This window comes from Ornithodoros turicata, chromosome 2 (assembly GCF_037126465.1).
Source record: "Ornithodoros turicata isolate Travis chromosome 2, ASM3712646v1, whole genome shotgun sequence".
NCBI lineage: Eukaryota > Metazoa > Arthropoda > Arachnida > Ixodida > Argasidae > Ornithodoros > Ornithodoros turicata.
The window spans coordinates 118,488,008-118,514,464 of record NC_088202.1 but is presented as its reverse complement, the minus strand read 5'-3'; the positions used below and the strand labels follow the sequence as shown (position 1 = coordinate 118,514,464).

General features: G+C 45.4%; 1 protein-coding gene across 1 annotated transcript in view; it reads right to left on the bottom strand.

Moving 5' to 3' along the window:
• LOC135383984 (glycine receptor subunit alpha-2-like) overlaps positions 1–24,469 on the bottom strand; it is a 147,074-nt gene extending 122,605 nt beyond the window's left edge. The window contains exon 1 of the mRNA XM_064613259.1: positions 24,268–24,469. Coding sequence (XP_064469329.1) covers positions 24,268–24,353 — 86 coding nt within the window. The 5' untranslated portion in view covers positions 24,354–24,469. The remainder of the gene's footprint in view (positions 1–24,267) is intronic.
• Between the last annotated feature and the right edge of the window lie 1,988 nt (positions 24,470–26,457).

Sequence of the window (26,457 nt, the reverse complement as noted above, 5' to 3'; positions counted from 1 at the left end):
TGTTGGCAACATGTCCCTGAGCTGAGGGGGGGGGGATAAAACAAAAAAGCGAACAGCACAAGAGTATGGAGATTGCTGTTGGCACTCGCACGGTTTTCATATATTTGCCGTCTAGCCAAGCAACGTTAAGCAACGCTAGGTCGATTAACATTACATCAGTATGGGACACACTGACTTCCCAGAGCGAACATTACTTCTGCGTATCTCGGCGCGGTTTCACCCGTAATTTGTGGGTTGTTTGACGGGTGATATTAAGCCTTGGGCTGGGTGTCGGTATCATCTATACGAAGTGGGGTTCTGCTCGTAAATTCATCCAAGTGAACGGGAGCCGTCGAATTTCTGAAGTAAGGCTTCGCCTACATGGAATGTATTCGGCTTCTCCGTCGGTTGATCCCATCATTCATTAACTGCCGAAACCGCGCGCGCGCGCGAAATGGATGCCCTTTAATCCACGCCCTTGTGTGAGTGAATACTTTCGCAGCATGGAAACGTCCCTCATAAACCCGAACAGCTATGTTCCGCGGCATTACATCGCCTGTACGAGCACTGAAATGGTTTCAGTTGGGACTTTGGAGTGCTCTTCGCCAAGACCCTTAATATGCGCACGTCACTGAGCAGCTCTACAGAGCAAGCTCGAGCCCCAAGGGCCCTTGAAAAGAGCATGCGCTTTGCTTTTAGAACGACCGTGTCGAGTAGTTCGGATAGTACCTACAATTATTTTCCCTTAGCCTCTGTATTAGGCCAAACGTATGACGCCGCATTTTTAGATCTCAAGAGTGACTGTATAGCATTATGATCAAAACGCGTGCGGAGGAAAAAGAGACAATCGGATTAAGGTGGCTAATGGACCAAAATGGCAATGGGGATATGAGGAAACGCGGTGCCCCTTCCCCTTGGACGTACTCCCGACCTTGTGTTTTTCTTGTTATATCTAGAATACTCCCCCATTTATGAAGTAGGAACGGCAGCCGAAGCTACACGCTTCTCCCTCTCTTTCAGAACGGCTTGAAGAACAGTAGCAGAATGGGCAATGTTGAAACGAACGGTCCATCTAAAAGGAAGAGGAATGTGGGTTTGGTAATGGCGACGGGTTTCCGTCGGTCCTCCATCTCACTTTATTTTTATTGATTGGTAACTCAAAGAGCCCAAGCAGAAGGGAACACAAGTGGCCGGATAGAAACAGAGTTGTACGTAACTCGTTACAAGTAACTCGTTACCCAGTAACCAGTTACTTTTATCGGTAACGAAGTAACGACCTAGTTACTTTTCTAAAAATTTTAACTAATAACGTATTCAGTTACAAAAATCGGTAACTCGTTACTCACGTTACTCGTTCCTTCCTTCGTTTACGCTCGGCTTCAACATGGACGACATGGTCAGTTAGTATGTGGAAATTCCTGAAATGGAAAATGACCTGACCTGGATGTTCAGCTCCTGGGAGCCTCTCGTCGACAGTCACTCTTTTGTTGAGTCCTAATGTGACTCACATGACGAATGCCGCAAAACTTCCCGGTCGTGTCATTGACCATGAAAGCATTCTTGGAAAAATACCCTGGATTTGGTTGTGGGTGTAGGCGTTATCTCCTAGCAGCTGCCAATGGATATGCTAGAGTAGCTAAGCTCGCCGAAACTCGGATCCTGAGATGGCACTGTCAATCGCTGCTGATTCGCCGTGTTGTTGTAAACTGGGTCCACCCGACGTGGACCACGAAATCCCAGGTTTATTACATGCAGCTCGCGCGTGTCATTGGCCTACCAGCGTATCCCGGGAAGAAACCTTAGTCCCCGTATTTTCGCTCCCGCCTCCATACTTGTGAGCTCCAGTGAGGATCACTCGTTGGATTGTAAGATGGCACAGATGATAATCACGCGAATGTGGCCTGAGTTGGACGAGAGGAGACGTTCAGGGTGAATGCGGAAGAAGGTGACGGGAATGTAGTATTTTAGTGTCTTCTTTGTTTTCCCAAACTAAAATGACCGAGTGCATCTCACTCGTCGCATTCGAATTTGGAGAAGCGTGCCCAGGTAAGCGCCTTCAATATTTTGGTTAGCTGTATCAGGTACCGTATGGAGGATTACACGTTAAAGGCACTGCTTTCCACGAATCCATCGAATACCTCGTGAAGCCAATGCCGTGTTGTGACGCCCGATAACCTTTGTTGATTTGATGGCTTACAACGGGGGAGGGGGGGGGGTATGTTTACTGAAAGAAAGGAAAGGTTAGCTATGCAAAGAGCCAGCTTATACAACGGCTTGTAGACGTTGATGTAGCATTTATGAGAACATATTAGATATATCACATATTTATCAGAACATAAACGCACAATATCGCGCTGACGTCGTGTAGCCTCCTAACCGTGGTGAAAAAATAAGGGAATAAAAGCAGCTGTTGACCTTGAATTCACAGAACAAGAAAAGAAGGAAAGTCAGCCTCGCTACTAATCAGGCGCATCGAACTCATGCATCAAACAAAGGTGGTTGTATTTGATGCAACCATGCCTTTCCACAGCAATCTTTCAGTCTTGCCACAGAGGCTCTCTCGAGCAAACGCACCAAAATAACCGATGCTCATTTCGAGCGCCAACTATTCTTCAAAGCAAATTCCATGGAAATTGTCGGACCAAATGAAGCACGTGTCAGTTTTGATATGGTTGTGGCTCTGTAATAGCATGGTAACGTAAAAGTAACTCGTTACTATCGAGTAACGGGAACGCGTTCCTTTGGATACTTTGGTAACGAGTAACGTATTTAGTTCCTTTTTTTCGTGGTAACGAGTAACGGTATTTAGTTCCTTTTTTTCGGTAACGTGTACAAGTCTGGATAGAAAAGGTGCATGTTGTGTCCTTCATACTCTTTATTTCTTTGGATCAAAAATGATACATAACATACGCATGACGACAACCTTCTGCCATCGCTCGCGGCTCCCTCCCCTCATTCTCAGGCCTGCACTCAGTCGGGGGAGCATCATGCCCAGGGGGCGCTAGCAACACTACATGCATATTTTATAGCACACGACAGTCAGAAACACCGATAAACTCTGTGTAATATGTGTGCTAGAGCACCGACAGATGTGCATGCTATAATATTTAGACTGCAAAGCAAAAATAAAAATAAAAAAGGAAATGCAAAATCAAGTAAAGGCGCTCGATTCCCGAACAATTCTGGGGAGAAAAGATTGCTTGAACAGGTCTGTTTTAGATTTAGAGGTTGCAGGTCATGTGGGTGGGAGTGCTCGAATGCGTTGCTGTTCGATGCAGTGTTCAGGGTCTAAAATAAGTCCTCGATTATGTAACACGTGTCAAAGCTTAAGAGTGTGTTCCTTCCTTCACTCTGCCAAAAGTGGAAGGCCAGATTTGGTTACGAGTTCTGGGGCGGACTGCCTCCTACGGTATTTATTATTAATCGGTATGTATCGGTCACAAACTACAGATGCGTATTCCAGTACTGGTCTAATTAGTGTCATATAGGCTTTTCGTATAGGCTATAGTTTTCGTCGAATAACGTAGAGTTTCTTTTGGTTCCCAAAGTATATATTTTCTACACGTTTCGTCCATTTAAGATTTTTTTTCGTTATTGTGATGCAAGAATACTTAAACTCAGTAACTTGTTTAGTTGGGCTGCGCTCAACCTGTACGCAAAGCCGGTTGAAGATAGTCTGCGGCTGATAGACACACACACACGGTTTTGTCGGAACCTCTATATTAGAATAGCTGCAGTTTGAACGTGCCCGCACCACGCCAAGGGACCTAATATGGAGATTGTAAGGGCGGTGTGGGTTCGGTCTGGAAGTAACAGACTTCACCTGCTGAGACTTCATTTCCCCCCTTTTCCTCCCAATTCAATGCAATACAATTCTAGAGCAAAATCCGACTACATACCTTTTTAAATCGAGTATATGAGTGTTTATTCAAAATGCTCTGGGCATCTACTGGTTACAACCAGTAGCTATAAACCTAGTAGTCATTTACATCCCTACAATAATACAATTTATATCTTATCATAGACGCTGCACGTATACTACTGTTATTCTGTACTCCAAAACAATTCATTACAATTACCGGAGGTAGCACAAACACAAACGGAGCGCACGGCGCTCACAAGGCTCTACATGCGTGCAGCTCGTCTGCATGAAAAATGATAGTACCAGATTCATGTTTTGCTAACCGTTTCCCGTACTTTATGTGAATCGAGCTTTGAGCTGGAGTGTTTGTTTTATCTCGTGTATCTTGCAGCAAAAATTTTAAGTCGCTTCACCCACACACGCTTCGTTCCGAATAGAAGCGTGTTGCTGCTCAAGTCATGCTAGAAGATCCGAGAGGCACGCGCTCATAAAGAGACGCACGCAGAGAGAGAGAGAGACGAGCACGCACGCACAACTACTTGGAGTTCTTACCTCGGTCTCTCATCTTTCCTGCCACTGTCCAAATCGCCAGCAAAATGTGGAAGTAGGACTGCAGAAATAAATCACTTGTCGCGGCGTACTTACAAAAGGGTTTGTAGTCTTTTCGTCGTGTTTTTCCTCTCGCGTGTGCGCAGATGACTTTCTTACCACTTTCTTTTGTAGCGGCAGCTTTCATTTTGCTTTTATTGTCAGCTACCACACGTTCCAAGAGTAGAGGAGCAAAATATATGGCAGGCTTAGGTGGTGAATTCTAGCGTGAAAGGACAACGCTGCACTGGTGCTCCGCAGATGGCGCTGATTTCGATTACTTGCACCAGATGTTTCGTGGAATACGGCGCGTCAGCGAGAAATAAAACAGCTACGCGAACTGGCGAAGTTGATGCACTCAAGTGTGTGTTTTTCTTTCCCTCTGTAAGTGTGTATATTTGTGGTCCTGTGAAGTAAATTTTATAGCTATGTTTGTGACTTCGTGTTGTGTCTGTCCCTTTGTGTTGCCTAGTCTCGGGGTTTTATATTATGCATCATCTATGCTGTTGTCGTGTGGTAATTCGCGTAAAGTGGAACTATATCGAAAGTGATATATTGTCACACAGATCTCAAATGATGTTGTCTGCTTTGCGGTGTGGCAGGAGCACAACGTTCTAAGCTCTTCGAATGCATTGTTTACCGTAAAATACTTCTTTCGCACTAAGTTCACTCAACCAGCGAGCTTGAGCTCAAGTGTCATACAGTAGCACTGAAAGACACAGACAGAAGTGTGTGTGTGTGGGGGGGGGGGGCAGGACTAAGCGGTAGAAGAGGAGAAAATGCTCCAATGGTTCAGCTCACCTTCCTGTGTTTGCGTGAAAAATTTCTTTACTACGACGAGCGTGGTTTGAAACAGAGATTTTCGAATTCAGATGTCGCATTGCGTCGGCGCTTTTCTAATAAGGCACATGCTAACACATACATACACTCGAAAAGAGCCCACACGCAAGCTCGTTTCACCATGCGGCCACTTGCGGTTTGTAGTTTGGCATTGGCTTCGCCAAAGGGCATTGGAGTAGTGTAAAAGTACGACCGAAGCCCAAGCGCTATTCGCGCAACCAGGCGTAACTGCTGCATATCAACAGAGCAAGAGTCGGGTTTATAGGTAACCAAGGCGTGCGGACCACAGGGGTGACACGAACCCGCCATTGTTGTAGCTACCCTCAAGCGGGTGCTTCTGGCAAAACCGCCATCTTGTCGTGCCCAGACGTCATAGGCAACATCATTTTGAGGTCATGTGACTTCGTTTACATGTCGTTTTAATGCTTGGCGACATATCCCTGTTGGCATAAAGTCAAGAGATGAACGTATTTTGCCAGCGGAAGGTATGGTTCTTCCGCGATATGGTATTCCATTTCGCCTTAGGTTACACCGGTTCAGTGTGTCTGAACGAGGGGTCGTCATCACATGTTTGGATGTGGGCAGCCCTCATATACAAAGACAAGCGTTCTACTCCGAGGTTATCGGATAAAAATAATGCATCGTGTTCGCACAACACGTTTCCGTCTATGGAGTAATACATTAGATGCCAACCCTGTGGAGCGGACAGTGAAGGAGAAATCCGAGCGGTACTCCACCCGCAGCCCAGAACGAATGCTTCGGCTCCAAAAAAGACAAGTCGTGTCCAGATCTGCCCAATCTGCCACTTATGCCAGTCACGCACAGACTAAACACCCATTGCGGACATGACGGAAACACCGCAAAAAAAAAAAAAGCATGACTATAGACTTGTCTACTTCTCCGTCCTTGTGTTTTTTCAGCGTTGTTTCCGTCGTGTTAGAGATTCATCAACTCGCCCGATTTCTCATAGTCACGCGCTGTCAAATTTAATTCTTAGACAAACTTTGACACGTATTATATGTACTACACTAGTGACGGCGTTGCAGAAGTAAGAGATGCAATGGCCCAGAGAGCGACTTTTGAAGCTCGAACATGAGCTTCCCTCGTTCTTGAATACCATTCTATGTAGTTTGGTCACAGAGAGCTGTAATTTATTCCTGTTGGCTGTTGACTCAAGAACAGACATACGAGTATAACACGGCTACTGGTCTAACTTTTACACCAATTACGCAACGTATGGGAATACTTACAAAGGTTATGAGGGGTGAAAGTAAATAGATGTTATCTTTAATTTAACATATGGGCATGCCGCTCTTAATGTAGCAAAGTCTAGCAGCAGGACGTGTAATTCTATTTCATAAAACTGGACTTGATGCATGCCCGGATCAACTTGTAATTATTTACATAGACTTAATCACAGTGCACTGAATATTGTACACTTACGTTCGATATGGAGTATGTGTAGGCGAAACACCAAGCTATTTCTCAATGTACGCAGATAAATGAGCATATCACAAGGATGATAACGCAATATAAGGTTATAATGACATTCATGTGACCATGTGACATTCTGCGATAACGGAATTATGTAACGGCGAGATATGAGAACATGGCAGCTTCAGTAGAAACAAAGAAAGAATGATTGTGTCAGCAAGTGCACAGTATAGAGATCGCAATGCTTACAATGCGACTGCAAACTTGTTTTAAATTATTGAGCGGAGCTGCTCTTCTGAACGACGACTTCTGCGGCGGCTTTTCTGGCAATAGGGAGCTTTAGTGATCGGAAGCACTTTACGAAATCGGCACGATAAAGGAAGCTGTCAGATGAAAGATCAGCGACGTGATGCCAGCCACTTCGAAGGAATCAGGCGATTGACGTATATACCCTAGTCAGAAGACAAACTTAAAGGGATCGAAAAGTGAATATAAACCTATCGAAACTTTATGTGCAGCGAAAAGCTTGAACCTTCAAAAGTTCAAATATCAAAGAACTCCGATGAAATTGCTGTAGTTTTTCTGCAATCGAATTTTCCATAATTGCATGTCCAGGGACCTAGTAGGAAACCGAGCAGTATGTCAACAATTGCATGACCCCGCGCCATCAGTCTGTCGAGGACGCATGTAATACGCGCCATTCCGTTCGCTAATCTGGGGAAAATGAAAATGGCAGTGGGCATTTGTGACCACTTCCTACGTCGAGAATGTCGAGCCTCTTGAAGATGAGTGCGCTGGTATTCCGCATTCGAGAACTGTCGCTCGCACACTACTTCTGTTCGTGCGTCAGCGTGCTGGAAAGTGTGTGCCACTGGTGTGTGCTTCGAAGCAGAAGATTCCTCGTCCAGAGACTAACCGGAGTCACATTCGTCTTCACCAGTAGCTCATCGTGCCGTGAACATGGACTGCTTTGTGAAATTTCCATGTATCAGGGAGAAGCACTTGTGTCAGCCGAAACAAGCGCTGTTTTTCACAAGTTGCTTGTGCAAGATTATGGAACGTATTATCTTATCTCGGATTGAGTGGTATTTGGAATCTCGCAATCGTCTGCCGAAAGAGATGGCGGGGTTCCGAAGAGGAAGGTGTACAATGGATTGCGTACTGGACCTAGTATCAACAGTTGAACAGGAGCGATTGGGTGGACGATTGACTGCAGCTGTGTTCCTTGACATCAAAAGGGCGTATGACACTGCAAGTCACCCTCATGTTCTGCATGGCCTCTACTCCCTCGGCATAAGGGGGCGAGCGCTGAGGTGGATTGCTAACTATTTAAGTGGCCGGGCGGTGTTCATGCGTACCAGCACCGGGGATACACAGAAACACTCAGTGACCGCAGGAGTGCCGCAGGGAGCAGTACTCAGTCCCATGCTTTTTAATGCCCTACTGGCGACACTCCCGTCCCTGTTACCACGAGGTGTACGTCTGAGTATGTATGCCGATGACTTATGTCTGTGGTCGTCCGGGAAACAGTGGCCAGCGCTTCGTACACGTCTTCAGGAGGCACTAGACAAAGTTACCATCTTCTTGTCTCAACGGGGCATGGATGTGTCGTTAGAGAAAACAGTAGTGATGCCGTTCACGAGGAAACGTTTACCGAACTTTCAGCTTCAAGTCAATGGGCAACAACTCCGAAGAGTAACACATCACAGGTTCCTTGGGGTCATCGTGGACAGAGCTCTGTCCTGGTCAGCCGAAGTTCAGCGCATAAAGGAGAAAGCTACATCCGTCGTTAATGTCATGCGCTACATCGCAGGCAGTCGATGGGGAGCGTCTCCGACGGCTATGCTCGGTCTGCATCATTCACTAATTCGTCAGATGTTGGCGTACTCCCTGCCACTTCTACAAGGTCTGTGTCCCACCTCAGAATCTATCCTCGAGAGTGTGGTTGCAAGGAGCCTAAAAGTGTGCTTGGGGGTTCATCGGTCAGCTTCTAACCAGCTCACAGTTGCAGAAGCGAAGGAACCTCCGGTACCAGCTCTAAGAGTTCAGGAATCACTTCGTCACTTCATCCGACTGTCAACGCGTCATCGTCGGCACCACCTTGTAGGAGCAATTAAGAAGAGAGATAATTCCACTTTTCACCAGGCCATTCTGCCATACCGAGGCATCTCACCATCATATAAACGCATTCCAGCATCGCCTTTGCCATGGTGGAGTGTTGTGCCTCTCAGAGTCAATGCAGAAGTTCCAGGCCTTTCGTCGAAGAAGTCCTCACCCCCTTGCATGCAGCGACAGCTGAGCTTAGAATTGATCCAACGTCTGGATGATCGCACGGCGGTATATACGGATGGCTCCACAATATCTACAGGACCGCCTGTGCCTTCGTTGTACCAGCGTCGAATACTGCGCGCAGTGCTCGACTATCGCATCGTACTTCATCGACAGCAGCAGAGCTACACGCTCTTCTTCTAGCCATAGAGCATATCTCGTGCGCGCCTTCCCAGGGAAAATGGGTGATTTTCTGTGATTCTAAAGCCGCTTTACAGACCCTTATGACACCGGGTACACACCACCTCTCAGCTCCTGTACTGAATGACATACTAGTAGCGCACCAAAAAGCAGTGATCGCTGGCCATGACGTGATTTTCCGGTGGATACCTGGCCACTGTGGGATCACCGGACATGATGCGGCCGATCACAACGCCGGGAAAGCACATGGAAATAGTACATTCCGCAGTGTTTACTTCACGAAGGTGGACGCCAAGAGTGCCTTAAAGTCTCTGAGCCATAAGCTGTCAAAAGATCAATGGTTTTGTGGCGAGGCTGGATCTTCCCTTCTGCACCGGGTTGACCCCGAACTAGCTCTGGTCCTCCCAGCATCCATGCCACGGCAGATTACGTCATTGTTTCACAGGCTCCGGCTCAATGTACCATACAGTGCAAGACTCCTGTACAGGCTTGGGAAGGCGGACTCTCCTAATTGTCCAGTCTGTGGCTCAGTCGAAGACGTCGAACATATTATAGTTACGTGCCCAAGATACTCCGAGTGTCGTGACAGACCTGTAGCCGCGTTAGGCCGGGTTGACAATCGACCCTTCGGAGTGCAGAAGGTGCTGGGCCCATGGCCAATGAGCACTCAACTGCCAGCTTTGCGAGCCGTTACACAGTTTTTAAGGGACACCAAGCTGTTAGATGGGCTATGACCTGTCTGTGGCGTTCGTCGCCGCTTCGCGACATCTCCAGTGGGTGATGGTGGACGTGTCTGGAATTCCTTTCCTTAGGTGATCTGGGGTAGCCGGCCCTCGTGATGAGGGCTACAATCCCCATTTTTTTCTTTCTTTCAATCAATCAATCAATCAAGCGCTGTTTTTCCGTCGTGCAGGTGTTCATGTGTGAAATGCAAACCGACGCATACTACGTTTTTTGTTGCCGAGAGGTAAAGAATGCGTGTGAAAAGCAGACAGATTATTGCATCACAACTAACGAATATTTGGAAATACTGGGCCTTGGCACCGAAGTACTTCAAGTGCCTTTTACATACATCCGAGAAACCGAAGAGCATGACAACATACGCGGCAGCGCCGTGTGGTCTTTACGCGCTACTTGAACGGCAAACTGGATGGAAAACCCTTATTTCTGCAGGAAATTCCGTTATGTCACCTGTCGACCATTCACAAGAAGGATATGGGGTGCTCCGGGAAAATACAATAGAACGTACTCCGCAGGATCTCGATCTGCACCGTGCATGCTATTAAGGATGCTTTCCCATCATTGCGCAGACTTGTAGAAATGTCTATGTCAGCAAATTTTCATTTCTTGCTTGCGGAAGTTTTTCTCATTGCTTTTTCTTTGCTGTCACAGCATATTATAATTATTAGCTTGTTCCTGGAGGGTTAAGTAACCTGGGGGCATATCTGTATTTGTAGATTATACTCATGTCTTGTATATATGAGGAGTAAATAACATAATTTTCATCAGTGTCATTCAACTGAAGTGTATTCATAACCTTTTAATATACTTCTTATTGACCACGTTTCCAAATGCCAATTAATATTTGAACCAAGATTAGGATTTAACAGTTGATTAACTCTGTTTTGCTATAAGGAAACTGATTCATTATCACTACACCAACTAACATTTGTAAAGAAGGACTTGAGGGCTGAATTCAAGTATTATCAACCCTTGATCTGGGTTCAAAGTTAACCATGCAGCATTGGTGTGCATAGTACTCCAAAATGGCTAAATAATTTAGTGCATAAGTTCTCTGTTACTATACTTGAGATGTACTTTTACTTTTGTAAAGTACTTTTGACAGCCCTGCAAATTGAAACTGGCTTCAGTGTACACGACAAATGCATCGTAACATTTAAATGAAATATAATATAAGAGCAGAGGCAACATTTTGTCACAACTCAAACTATATCTTTGTTTTTTATTTGTATTGCCAACTGTTTTTTATTGTCCGAAGATTTAGGAAACACAGTAGTACCTCTCGCCGTCTGATGTTTTGACGTACTTGATAGAGTTGTAAAACCTGAAACAAAATAAACAAGAGAAGTATAAACAGTTTTGTCTTTCCCTTTTGAATTTAACAAGCAAGTTATATTTCACTATGTGTGCACTTTTGTATTCTCTGTTGATGAAAAGATTACAGGAACAATAATGCTGCAGATAGATCCAACAAATGACATGTCATCTTGATGAAGATGAGAACTTTTCTTCACGCGTGCTAAGCCAGACAAAAGAAATGCACAATGAAGGTTGTACAAAAACAGCAAATCTCCGTCGACTAAAATTTTTATATATGTGGATGCTACCACATCGTGTAGTTTCCATCCAAAAGTAGGACTATAGGCAAGGTTGTTGTTGGTAAGTTGTCGGCATGTTGATGTGCTATACCGTCCGTTATAGCCCATCAGTACAGATGAGGGGCGAACACAGTAGGCAGTGTGATGGCTGCAAACTCTCAATTGAAGATTTATTCAACAGAACAAGAAACCGAAAGCATAAGTAGAAAAAGGCAGTGCCCATGCAATGCAGGACCAGATTAATCTCTGAGAAGGTAGGATTGGGAGAGCAATAACGAGAAATGACTGTTGTGTCCGAGATAGGGGAAATCTGCAAATTTAGGACCAATATGATGTAGCCTTGCCTGGCTCACTGCAGCTGTGACACGGTTTGAACAATTCCAGTAGGGGGGCTTCAAAGACAATGAACCTTCGCTGTTTCACTGGGCATTCAAGTGTAGAGGATGCATCTCTAGAAAATTAATTAGCGTTCCTTAGTCATAACTATACCTCAACAGGACGTATTCCTCTACCCATCAAAGAAGCTAGTAGTTCTCATCGGTTTCTTCTCCTACTGTTGACGTCAAACTAATGTTCTGCACCTTTCCAAAGACTCCAAAAATGTCACAAAGTCTGCAACACGTAACAGATCTAGTGCTTCCATCTGTGGACTTTGCATACCTGCGTTCAGCTATTTTTGTCATGTCAACTTGAGTGCCTGGATCACACACACACGAAGCAGTCTGGCACCACTTCAACACTGGAAGGCCCCTAAAATCAAATTTGTTGATGTTGACAATGCTCAGTACGGGACAAGTAGGATAACAACATAAGTTAAATGGAATTGCTATATTATAATTTATACATGGGTGACACCTGTACATACCTAAGAGGTTGTGTTGAACTCGTCACCTCGGTGAAGCAAAATCACTGGTTACTGAGCGGCAGTTTGCTTCGGACGTCTTCGCAATTCGCCTTCTACGTCATCTTCGTAGTCATCGGTAGCAAAATGAGCTCAGCACACACGACACGACTGCTGTATCTAATAGCAGAGTGCTTTGAACCACATTCGTTTTCGCGCACTCTCCTGTGGTGGGAAACGCCCGTCGTCGAAGATGAACCAGGACGATTTTTGCATCCCCGAATGCCAAAACTACTCCAGGCATATTTATTTATTTATTTATTTTGGTACCCTCAGGGCATAAGCTTTACAGAGGGGAGTGGGACAAGAAACTAAAGAAGAAACGACAGGCACATACAAGGCAATTTCAATCATAACATAAAAATGCAAAAAAAGAAAAAGAAAACACGCAGACAAGGTGGCCTAGCAAAACTAATCACTGGCAGAGTAATGAATTGCTACTGATTTCTTGAAGAGTGTAATGTCAGTTATTGATGTTAATGATGATGGCAGTTGGTTCCACTGAAGCGATGTTCTAGGTATGAAGGACTCAGAAAACGTTGTAGTTGCACAGCGATGAATACCCACTTTCTGGCTATTATCGACGCGACGCGATATGTAATGAGGTGGGAGAATGAGCGATTCCTTCAACGCAGGGTTGTGGTGATAGATTTTATGAAAGAGGTTCAGGCGACTCAATTTACGGCGCACAGACAGAGGTGGGATATGGAGGCTACTTTTCATTGATGATACACTAGCGGTGCGATTGTAATTGCCGAGAATGAACCGTGCTGATCGATTCTGAACAGCTTCAATAGCGTGAACGAGCGATTCTTGATAAGGGTCCCAGATAGCTGCCCCATATTCGAGTTTTGGTCTAATGAATGTTTTGTACAGTGTTAACTTTAGATGAAGAGGTACTAGATAAAAATTACGTTTGATGTAACCCAGAGTGCGATTGGCACTACTGATAATGTGTTCAATATGCGTGCGCCAAGATAAGTCCGATGTGATATGAATGCCTAGATATTTATATGATGAAACGTGTTCAAGTATGGTGTTGTTGATGCTGTACTCTGAATAGTTTGAGGTTTTGCGGCAAACTCTAAGGTGTTTGCATTTATTAATATTGAGCTCCATACGCCATGTGTTACACCAATCAAGGACGTGGTCTAAATCAGATTGGAGAATGCTGGCGTCGTCACTCTTCGTAATTTCACGATATAGCACGCAGTCATCAGCGAACAGTTTTATGTTTGAACGAAGGCTGTTGGGTAAATCGTTAATGTATATGAGAAAAAGAAGTGGGCCCAACACCGAACCCTGGGGAACACCGGAAAGGACTGGGATTAGATTGGAATCGTAATTGTTAGCCGTTACATATTGGAACCGATCGCTCAAGAAAGACCGAATCCACTCCAGAACCTGGGGATTAATATTGAGGAAGTTGAGCTTATGAAGCAGTAACTGGTGCGAAACCTTGTCGAAGGCGCGTTTAAAATCAAGGAAAATACAATCTATAACTGAGGACCGATCTAACGCTATGTAGAGATTGTGAGCAAAACAAGCAAGTTGCGTCTCACAGGAAAATGATTTGCGAAACCCGTGCTGGGAATCGCTGAAAAAAGCATTCTCTTCTAGGTGACGCACTAAATGAGAGTAGATGATATGCTCAAGTACTTTACACGGCACGGATGTTAATGAAATAGGTCTGTAATTATTGGGGGATTGTTTATCGCCTGATTTGTGTATTGGGATGATCTTACCCAACTTCCAGTCAATGGGAACTTGTCCTTCAAGCAATGATTGTTGAAATATTTTAGAGACAATAGTGCTTTTCAGAAGTTTTGGAGTAATCAAATCACTGCCCGCACTGGATGACAATGGTAATGAATCGATGATCTTTCCAATTCCCACGTCAGCGACAATGATGGGGTCCATGGGCGGTATGTTTCGCATACTGAGTGGAGGGCATTGTATGTTACAAACTTAGCTGAAGGAGTTAGAAAAAGCCATGTTCAAAATGCCTGCGCACCTCTGGTCAGACTGTAGGTTGCCAGCTGAATCAAGCAAGGAAATCTGCAACTTATTCTTAGGATTTACCGTGTTCCAAAACTTCCTAGGAGATTCGGCTAGCATGGAGGGTAACTGATTTGAAAAAAAATTAGACTTCGCATTTTTAAGAAGCGTTCAGAGAAGCGGTATATTGCTCCCACTTCTGGGGAGATGACGTTCTTCTGGCTTGACGATAAAGCCGCTTCTTCTTGTTTTTTAGTCGTTTTAAAGTGCGGTTGTACCATGGTGATTCATTTCGTATGCGGATGACGCTTACAGGAATGTGCTTATCCATAAGTTGCGTTAATTTCGTCTTGAACATCAACCAGTTCGACTCAACCGAGCGATCATCAAAGCCATCTATGAAGCAATCAAGGAAGTTACACAGTTCATCATTGATAGCTGCGAGATTGGCTTTCTTATAGTTGCGAATGAGTTTCGTGCGTGTACTATGGGTATGTAAGTGAGTTTGTACAAAGAAATGCAGTAATGAGTGATCACTTAAACCATCGGAATGTACTACAGGTGATGCGAGGTCAGGAGTTGTGGTAAGGACTAAATCCAGAATGTTTGAAGTAGTAGGAGTAACGCGAGTCGGGTTCAGAACAATTTGGTTAAAATGGAAATCATCACACAGGCGAACAAAAGCGCAAGCATCATTGGATGATGGGACGCCAGGTGGCTCAACATTCCATAAGATACCTGGATAATTGAAGTCACCAAGAAGAAACACTGGTACAGACGGAAATCGGGTCGTGACAATATTTAGTGCGTCATGTAGATTCTCAACAAAGTTATTATCAGACGATGGTGGACGATAACACACGCCGACAATGATTTTGTTATGATGTGAACCAACTGAGACCCAAAGCATCTCCATCTCCATATGTAGGTCTCTTGATGACACAGCAGCCACAGACATGTCATTCACTTCCATTTTCTGCTTCGCGCGACCAGCATGACCACTCACGACGTAGACAATAAACCACAATAAACGCGATAATACAGACGGCCTTGCAGATGGCGCGGCGGGTAGTAGCTGAATGCTTTAATAACGCTTTATTAATGTACAAATTATGAAAGTGAGCGCCATTCTTAAAATGTCGTTTAGCTGTAAGGTCCTGTGCGTCAACTTTGTTCTCTACAAAATTAGCTCTCACGTGGTAAGGATTGACCAATCCCTGGGAGCCCTGGACCGGAAACCGCCGAAACCCAAGTTGCTCTTTTTCGCCATTCGTTGGCAGCACCCTTCCATGTTCCGGCAATCTTCAAAATATTTATACGTAAAAAATATGCGGAATTGAGAAGTAATGCTTTCTCTGTGTTATCAAACAGTGATGTTGTGCACGATAGTGGGCAAAAATATGGGGGTTATTTTTCACTTTGCAGTCCCCTTAAGGCCGTAAACGGAACGGCTGTAACTAGCATGCTTCTAACCAACCATCATCATCTCGAATGACATCGTTGAAAACGGGAGACATACGCTATTTAAATGCATTTCTTTAACGCACTTTTGGGTGCCGGTGAAGCCGTCGCGTCAGTGGAGAGGGGCGCTTTCACTCTCGCAATGCACAATCTCACCCTCGTTTATTTCTTTATAGCGCGCCTCGGCTCAGAAGATTGTGATTTAGCAGACTGAAGGGTTCCTAAAACATAAGTCAAACAGCTGATTCTTTTCAAGTGGCTGACGTAATGGGTGCGTCCCTAAACGTACTGCTGTGTGGGGTAGGTCATGTGACAGGTTTGTACCGCCTAACCCTATAGAGTAGATAGCTGGTCGAGTAGGTTTGGGAACGTATGTTACGCTCTCGTCGAGCAAGCATGGACGCAAGCGGCTTTTTACAAAGATGATGGCTGGGAAGACGTTATGGACCTCCTAGAGGATGGCTACGTCCTGTCGAAAAATCGCATAACACGATAAGGACAGCAATAATCGAATTTCATTTGAAAATATCGTGTCAAGATTCATTAGACATATGCAATCGCGATTCTTTTCCAGCAGCTTAAGAAGCTTGAAAAGAAAAGAACAATACAGCATCACGCCAATTTTACTTGGACGCTACATAACTTGCGCGCATGGATTATAAAAGAAATATGCAAAGCACAAAACGCACGGCTGAACCAGACACAGAAAAAAGAATGGCAGAACCTACTTTGGGAACAGCAGAAGTGAATCTCGCTTGTTTCGCTTTCGAAAACCAAGTCACATGACACGCATTAAAGCAAGTGTGCCATCTTGCTTGCTTTCGAACGGTGTTGTAATGGGCCATCCCGCAACATTGTGCGCCGGAAGGGATTGGTTATTCCCACGGTTTCTTTTGCCCAGTTTCGTTTCCAAGTTCCGCGAAAAAGAGCACACGCAACCTGCGTGACTTCACTACTCAGTCTTATAGGGTTTATTCACATGACGTCATCCGCAGGAGAGCGCCACTGTCGCTAGCAGATTTGCCGCCATAATGTAGGTACATCTGGTTTTGTCTGTCCAGCTTCAAGCACATCGCATTCGACGTACATTCGGTGTATCAAAGTTACTACACTATGCGAATATTATTTGTACAATATTCAAGTAATTTCTATGTTTTCAACGTTGGCAAAGCTCAAAATAGCATATGGCAGCGGAAGAAAATCAGAATTAAACTGCGAGGGACCTAGATCATGGCGGCAATTCCGCTTTTTCGCCCCTAGAGCCCCCAGGGGGGATGACGTCAGTGAATAAACTCTATACATCCCTGCAGACCTTGTGAAAGTGAGTTGACAGAGTAAACTCGCTGATTTACTCGACCAGATTTTGAAACACAGGTACTGACGTCATCGAGTAACCCGGCCCGGGGGGTATATGTTTAATAGAGTGAAAGAAAAAAGGGAAAACGGAAAAAGGAAATGTCACCCAGGCTATTGCCAGCTTGCTAAAGAAACCAAAAAATAAACGAAAAGAAAGAAACTGAAAATAAACAAAAAGAAAGAAAGGAAAGGAAAAGAAAAACAAGCACGCAGTGCAGTGCAGTACAGCCACGAAAGTCCCAAGAATGTCCAGTCAGAGTGCACACGCTAGGCCCGAGTCTTTCAAGAAGCGGAGCAGGGCTGTGGTGACGGCCCACTTAGTAGGCCGAGGGACTCCCGAGTTAACTTTAGGTTTAGGAGTGATGTTGTGTATCTTAGGTTTGACAGCTTCCTTTATTGTATTGACTTTCCTGTATTGTATTGACCTTTATTGTACAGTTTTCATAGAGCGCTCGCGGTCTCCTGAAACTTCCTAGTGTCTGCACGGCACGTTTCGTGTGATGTCGTCCGACACCGCGATTGCCGCGGAGTTTCTGCGTAGGCGACGTGCTGCGGAGTACCCGCACATCACCGGAATTTGCGACGAGGAGGAATCGCACGAGTGATCGTGTACGGTGACGCACATACGTTAACGTTCATGGCCTGACGACTAAGGAGTTTTAGCAGATCGGAAGGGCTTTACGATAACGCCTCGGAAAGCAAGAAATGCCTGATTTATTTCAAGTGGTTGACATCACGTTGTTAATCTTTGATTCGACAGCTTCCTTTATCGTTCTGCATAGTGCTGCTGGTCTGCTAAAACTGTCGAAAGTGTGCTTCTTTCGCAGCAATTGGTACTCTTATGAGACGTCTGTGCAGTGAACACTGGCGCAGAAGTGTCCCTTCTACGTCGTTCCTGCGCAAGGTGGACCCAGATCTCAGTTTTTATATGCCGTCAGCGCTTCCTCGACCCATCACGTCGCTCATCTACAGGCTTCGCCTCAACGTGCCATACAGTGGACGACTTTTGTTTCAGCTTGGCATTGTCCCGTCCCCCAACTGCAGTCTGTGTGATGTAGTTGAGGACGTGGATCATATACTCCAAGACTGCCCGAGATACAGTGCATGATATGCATGATATGCCGGTGATGTGACTAGAGACTTTGTTGCTTCTAAATACCACGGAACCATACGACCGACAACGCGCTATAAATATGTTTAATTTGCCATGAAAAATGCGGCGTAGTAGAGCGATGCGACGCCTTGTGTCAAACAACCCCCTGTACAGCGGGCAACACTGAAAATTGGTATTACACACTATTACATCGGAACTTCGTTATTTTAGTAACCATATTATTAGTTTCTCTGTTTACCTATGCATTCTGAAACCCCTGTTAACAGTGTTTTCTGCGAAGTAACCCAGCGCTGGCCGCTGTTCAATGGAGGCTCTCCCTACTTCTCTACTGCGCCTGCGCGCTCCTTCCGTTCGCGGCCGCTTTCGAACGAACAAACTCTCACTGTGAACCTCTGTGAACAAACAAGTCCCGACGCTGTCTGGCTTCTTGAACGTCTGACACATTTTTTTCAACGGCTCAGCATTTCATTTCAGTTCGCTTATCTGTTTATCCTCAGATGTCGATCGTTGTGTGAACTACAGGGACGGATTTTATGGTGGATTGTGGTGGATTGTTATGTCTGGCCCAGTGTTATCCGCATGCAATGTGGTTGCCGCCGTATGTGGCAGGAGTACGGAATCATTTTGAATACCTAGTACAGTGTTGCCCGTAATCTTTAATTGTAATTTTCTAATTAATTGCGCCGTCGATTGGAATGAAACTTGCACAGTTTTTGTCCTGGTGGCTTGGACTATCGAATAGCTACACTAAATGGCATTTTATCGGTGCTGCTTTACAGTACCTTTAAGCTTGGCATGGTCCCGTCCCCCTACTGCGGTCTGTGTGATGTAGTTGTGGACGTGGATCATATACTCCAAGACTGCCCGAGGTACAGTGCACACCGTTGTATCCTTGTGTCGTCCCGTCCCGCCTGGATAATCGACCATACTCCACCGAAAAGGTTCTTGGGTGCTGGCCAGCAAATCAGCTCATACCTGCCATGCGCGCCCTTGTGCAATTTCTCGTCTCGACGGACCTCTCTGACACATTGTGACGCTCTTTGTTTTTGTGCATTGAGATTTCGCTTTTGGTGCCAAGCTAGGTGTTGATGTTCTCATTTATTCTGTTTCCATTCCGTTTCAAAGCGTCGAGTTTTGTGTAATTTCCCTTTCTTTTCTTAATAACGCGTCCTGGAGTAGCCAGTCCCGAGTGGCTCGAGACTAACATCTCCATTTTTTTCTTTTAAAAATCAATCAATCGATCAATCGCATCCAAATTGGAGTCGTCCTCCCTCGTCTGCTGCACTCAGGGTTGTTTGGATTTAATCCACATGGATTTTATCCCGTGGATTTTTTGGATTTGATCCACACAATTTAATCCGGATTTTTTAGAGATTTTATCCAGATGCGATGTGAAAGACATGGAAAACTCCCGCTTTATTTCATTGTAGTGTTGGCTGTTTACAAGAGACCAGGTACGCCCAACATTAACTTAACTTTGTAATTTTTAGCTTGACTTTTTCAACTTTTCAGAGTTAACTTTTTTCCCGTTTTCTTCTAACTCTGCCCATTCAGGGAGAGGCTTTCTTCTGCTTCCTAGAGGCACTGTAACTGAAGTACGACAGCTAATCCAGGAGTGTAGCATCTACACCATTCACTGTTGCGACTCAGCGAGCCACCTGGTTGCATTGCCACGTGCAGCTGAGACTTTCTCGACTCCAGAGCACCATCGTCCAGACATACCCTTTGTGATCGTCTAGACACACCCTTTATTCCGGGAGGATTATGTCTACGAACAGGGATATGTCGCCCATTCTTCCCGCTGACCAGACGGACCTTGGCAGCCGAAACAAGAGAGACGTGGCCTTCTTCCCAAGGATATGATGGACCGGACCTGACGTACGACCGCGACTGTCATTATGTAAAAGTGACATCAGTTTCCGGTCTGTTTGTTTAAAAGCGTTGGGTTCCAGCAGCTAGTTGTCTATTCTCGTCTACACATCGAACACGTAATAAACCTCTGTTGTTGTTGTTGGAGACGGACCCCTGCCTGACTACCTCCGCTACGCTACCATTTAGATCCCGGATTCCGTGCCACTACATCCAACGTGCCATTACATCCAACGCGCCGGTACATCCAAAAATGAGCCGTTACGTCCAACATGCTGTTACATCCATTGTGCCGTTACATCCAACGAGTCATCACATCCATCGGGCCATTACGTCCAACGAGCCATTACACCCACGGACACAGAATACTCGGTCAATGTTCTCGTCGCTGTTCTGTGCTTGTTACGCAGCGCCTTCCATCGACCATCTCAATCGCGGTTCATTCCAACATCGCTGTTCCGTACTTTTTTGTGGCCAGGAAGTCTTGAGGTCGTTAATTCCTTAGTTGTTTTTGAAACTTAGGAAACTTAGTTGTTTTGAAACTGAGTGGTCCCCGTGCGAATGGCGCGGTTCTGGGCTTTATTGCCAATGATCTCCTTCACCTATAAGATAGCGTCCTGGGTGTGAATGACGTGGTGTGAATACCAGATAGGGTTGGGAAGGTGCACACACCTGGTCACCTGAATCCGGGAAAAACCACGGGTTGACCCAGAAACGGGTTTATTGTTGCTGCCTGGACGATTCCACGGAGAAGAATTCCTCCGATACAGAGACTCCACCCCGGACAGCGAAATGATCGTCTTGTGCGGAGATAGCAACTTGGAAGCTCTTTTGTCCGCAGAGTAAGTGTTTTGGGACGGAAACTTTAAGCATAACTCACCAGAATTCATGAATCCCGTTGTACACCCTTCATGTCTCGATACGAGGAGAGTGTCACCCTGTGATGTTTGCTCTCACCAGGCGACGTGACACAGCCGCCCATGAATAAACCCATGGTGTAATTCGTGACACACTCCTACACCGTTTCAGCCACTTGGGAACACTACAAAGCTCAGGTTACTGGATGTTTCACTTCGAAGTTGCAGCTATGAATGCAGCAGTGACAGTGTTCAGCGCTGTACGTGTGAATCAGCCGGTAAAAATAAGTGCCTGTGCCTTTCATTATGCGACGGCGATAAAGGAAAAGCGGGGCTAGCTTTGCTTGAGAACCGTCTGCAGAACAATGAAGAAGTACGAGAGTGGTTCAGGACGGTAAGGCACCTGCCCTTCCTCCCCGAACATTTCCGTCTCCCGTGCAGCGATGATTTTATTTCCAATCCACCTCAGCAAGTATCACCTCTTCTGAGCCCTCTGCTGCGGCACTTCATATCCTACTTCCACAATTTGGCTGACATACGTTCCCGTCCGTGACGTATAGGACCACTTTGGCAACTCCGGAGCACGCACCGCGAATGTGGTTGAGGGTTGGCACAATGGACTCCATGACCAACTCCCGAACCAGCACCCGAGTCTGGCGGAACTTCTTGTATTTTTCCAGAAGGTGCAGCACGCCGCAAAATACCAGCTGTGGCTTCTGCTGTGCGACCCTGCAGCGCTGCCCAAGCCACAAACGTCACGAATCCGGGAGAGGAACGCCCGGCATGCCGAAGAGATGGAACTATTTCGCCACTATTTTTTGTGTGCCCCCGTTCAACATAAAGACGTCGCAACGTATCTGAAACGCGTGATAGATGTTGGGGTTTTGCCATGTACATAATGTTAGAGTCCGCGAATGAAGCGCTGTTTGTAACTGATATACCTACTAAAATGTAGTATGCCGCGTTGCTAAGAAACCGTGATCTTTTGCTGTTAAGTCACTGCTATACCTTTGGTAATGGTACCGTTGCGCAACTATATAGCAAGAGCAGCACACAGATAAGATCATTAAAGACACTTTCATGCTTAGTTCATTTAGTTATGTATTTTACTTTCAATGTCTGCCACATGTTGCAGCCACACGTCGTGGACGTGAGGCTGGCGCTTGAGCAGAGCTCCCATCGTGACTGGCCATCTTATGCTTGCAAAAGCTTTATTGTATGTGCGTGTTTCTTTTCTTTTTCTTTTATGACACTGTCTGCGGTTGGTTTGTACTGGTTTACGTTTCAATTTCGTTCGGGAAAGAGTGGGCAGGAAATGAAAGCCATAATTTGATAAACTTTTCGCATCGAATTTGGTCCGAATTTGGAAGATGTCCGCGTGTCCCATGCCAGCGAGACCGGGAGAAAAGAAACGATGGGCGGAACTAATACTATTGGCCAGGTACCGAAACGCGGTATTGATGGATATTCATGCACTATGCATTGTGGATGAATGTACATCGTCACTGACCAGCAACCAGGGGGGTGGTGATATGTTTATTGAAAAAGAAGCGAGGAAAGGTTAGTCAGGCATAGGCCGACTTGCTGTCCCTTCCATAAAAAGAAAACGAAAACGAAATAAAGAAAAGAAACACACACACAGCAATCGCCTGCGGGTTGTAGTCGTCTTGAACACAGGCGGGTCACTGGTTCACTCTTGCTATTCCTAATCCTTGCCTCTCCTTCCGTCGACCTTCTTACCTCCCATCGCCCCCATGGCGACGCAGATTTTTTGGCCGTTACGTCCATCGTGTCGTTACATCCATTGTGTCATTACATCCATCATGCTGTATCCAACATCCAACATCCATACCGTGCTATTACATCCAACGAGCTGTTACATCCATCGTGCCATTACGTCCATCGATGGATGTAACGACACGATGGATGTAACAGCTCGTTGGATGTACTGGCCCCGTACCGGATCCCAACACCACCCATGCGTGCATGGGACTCCACCTTTCGGAAAACAATGGAAACCCATTCAACGTTACTGTGACAGGTGGTTCCATAAACCGAAACTATGAGAGGTCACCCACATCAAGAACAGCAAAACACATGAGCTTTTACTCTATGTCACATTTCTAGGCTTGTAAATATTATCAAAAAATATCCGGATTTTATCCAAAAAGCCCACTGGAGAGGATCTGTTTAAAAATATCGGGATTTTTCTCAAACCTGGCTGCAATGCTATCGCATTTGATAGGCCTTTGGCAGTGCGCCAAAGGGTACAGTCACTTCTTTTTTTTTTGTTACAGTTATGTAGCTTTGCCACCAGCTTTGTTACAACTATGCATCGCATCATCGTCACCAAAAAAAGGCGCAATCCTCGCGTTTTGAACAAACCAGGGTAGAGAACGATGTCATTCGAGATGTTGGTTCCAGAAGCGTTATCGTTAACATCTTCCGATCTACTAAAACTTGCTAATGTTCTCAAGCAATTCTTACCAACACGAGCTTTCCGGTAGAGGGCTTCCACGTCCATGCCTGAAAGCGCTGTATACAGACAGCGCGTTACAATACAGATGCAATACAGTTTAATGATTCGACGCTTATTTTTCATTAGGTCATTAGGCGAGACGCAGCAAAAATAATACTAAGAAGCCTAGTGCAGCTTCATAGAGGTATGACACACAAAAATTTTAAGAGCGGCCACGTCATTTTTCCAGGCTATATCGAGAGTACTGAAACAGCATCAACGTATAAACGTAACAAGGAACTGGACCACCACAGATACGTAAAGCCACGCATTATTATTACGCCACTGTGGTCTATGTCAACACCGAAAAACAACTTGCTGAAATGCTACTTAATTAGCACCACAACGTTAATGTCATTTGTAAAAGTGTAAGGAAAAACACGAGACCTCTTAAGAGTGTATTTCAGTACCTATCAATGCCATTTCCGGTTCTCCCGGCCTTAACTACACGTTTACACAGCCGTGTTTACATTGAACGTCCCATCCGTAAAATAACGCGCGAGCACGTACCAGAAGACTGAGTAGACAACTCCTCAAACCGTGACGTACAGGTTTCCTTGATAGCACGCCACTCCAATCTCGTACCCGTGTCCCGTAGGGAACAACAGATAACCTTACGGTATATGAACAATGTGTACGCAAGAGCGAAGAAGAACAAAGGAAATTGGAGAGACACACTTACCTCCCAGCATCTTGAGCGACGGAGCACGTGAAGAAGTGCAGAAGTAAGGGGAAAACGAGAACATTCTTGAGGGAGAATCCCGGCATCCTGGGCAGGGGCACGGGAGTGTCTGCCGCGTGGAGCGGCGGAGACAAGCGCACGATGCGTTCGGCGGAGACAGACGACTATTGGATGCGCAGCGGGCGCATACTCCGTTAGGGGCTCGCCGGGACACCGGCCGGATATTAGGTTGCTACGACAAAGTTGGTGCACGTATAAATGTCTCACGTCTGTTGACTCGTGTGGAAACTGCTATTCCGTAACCACATCAGAAAACATGGGGGAGAACAGAAAGGATAGCGGTAATATGGGGAAGGAAGTTCCCGTTCATTAAAAATAGAGGAAAGGGGAGGAATCGAACCACCTATCTAGAAAGGACCCCCCCCCCCCTCTTTTCTCGCTATGTGCAAAACTGAAACAAAAAGAGGAGGGTTATAACGATTGAATTTATCATTTCGAAGATTTCATTGCGTCTGCAAAGACGATGTGTAGCCAACTTTTTTCCCATCCTCTGAATTAGAGAATACTAGATTACATTGAGGATATCCTGGTTTCCAGTTGGTGAGACAATCGGTAAGGAACGGTTCCCCATCTCCTTCATCAACCTCGGTGATAGTTAGGCAAGTGATCAGGGACACAGGTCTCTCTGGAAAAACAGCACCGTGTAAACAACAGCGGTAGAAGCGGTCGAACACAAGGGGATGTAATATGCAGGGATTTGGACAAAGATCCTACGTCGACAAACATCGACTGTGGAGGAAGACGAGTAACGTACGACAACCCGCCCTTGTAGCAGGGTTGAAAGTGGGGTTGAAAAAACTCCGGATATTTTTAAAAAAGATCCTCTCCAATGGGCTTTTTTTGGATAAAACCCGGATATTTTCGGAAAATGTATACAAGGCTCGAAATGTGGCAGAGTGAAAACAAATGTGCTTTGCTGTTCTTGATTTCAGGTAGCCTCTCATAGTTTCTGTTTACGGAACTGCCTGTCCCAGCAACATTGTATCAGTTTCTATTGTTTTCCGAAAAGTGGAGTTCCACGCACGCGTGGTTGAATGGTGTGGATCCTATACACGCCTGGATTAGCTGTCGAATTTCGGCGCACGTCAGTTACAGTGCCTCCAGGGAGCGGAAGAAAGTCTCTCCCTGGATGGACAGAAGTAGAAGAAAGCGGGAAAAGTTAAACCTGAAAAGTTAGAAGTTGAAAAGTTAGAAGTTAAAAGTTTAAAAAATTAAAAGCTAATGTTGCGCATACCTGGGCTTTTGGAAACAGCCAACACTACAAGAAAATAAACTGGGAGTTTTCCGTGTGACGTTGAATTCAGATTGTGTTTCACATCACACCTGGAGAAAATTTCTAAAAAATCCAGATAGAAATGTGTGGATAAAATACAAAAAATCCACCGGATAAAATCCATGTGGATCAAATCCAAACAACCCTGCTTGTAAGGAACGCAAGTGAGCGCACGTTCCAAATAGTATTCCATTATCCTGCACTTTCAAAATAAGATTTTCATTATTCAGGGGAAAGTGAAGGTTTTCATAGTTTTCACCATAGGTTCACGACCATAGTTCTCAGTCTTCTTAAAGAGAAATTTTAATGTAATGAGTAATTTTAACGTGAAGGAGGTTATTTTGTCTTCTAGCTGTCGAAGCCCAGCTCTGCGTGCGAGTATGGGACTCGCGTACACTAAGACATTGCTCAGGGAGATATTATGGGATTTTGTAATGACCATTGGCATACCGTGTGCATCCGCCCGTGTGCCAACGAAAAAGGAGCAGCCAACAGTCCTCTCGGGCCGAGCTTTCCTGCTTCTTACAAGCTACTTGTAAACCCTGCTCTCTGTCCGGGCATTGACTTTTTTGTGGTCGAGAAAGAAAGATGTTTCATTCATCACCATGATACAATTCATTATTACTCTATAAACAGGGTACAAGTTGCTTAGGCACGCCGTCTTCTGCGAGGGACGCTAAATACGGGGGGCCGTGTGATGAGCTTTCATCGCACGTTAAAGAACCCTCAGGTGGGCAAAAGCAATCCACAGACCGACCGCTGTGGAGTCGCTCATGATCTCAGTTGTCTCGCGACGTAAACCCCCCCAATTATTATTATTATTATTATTATTATTATTATTATTATGTATAAACGTG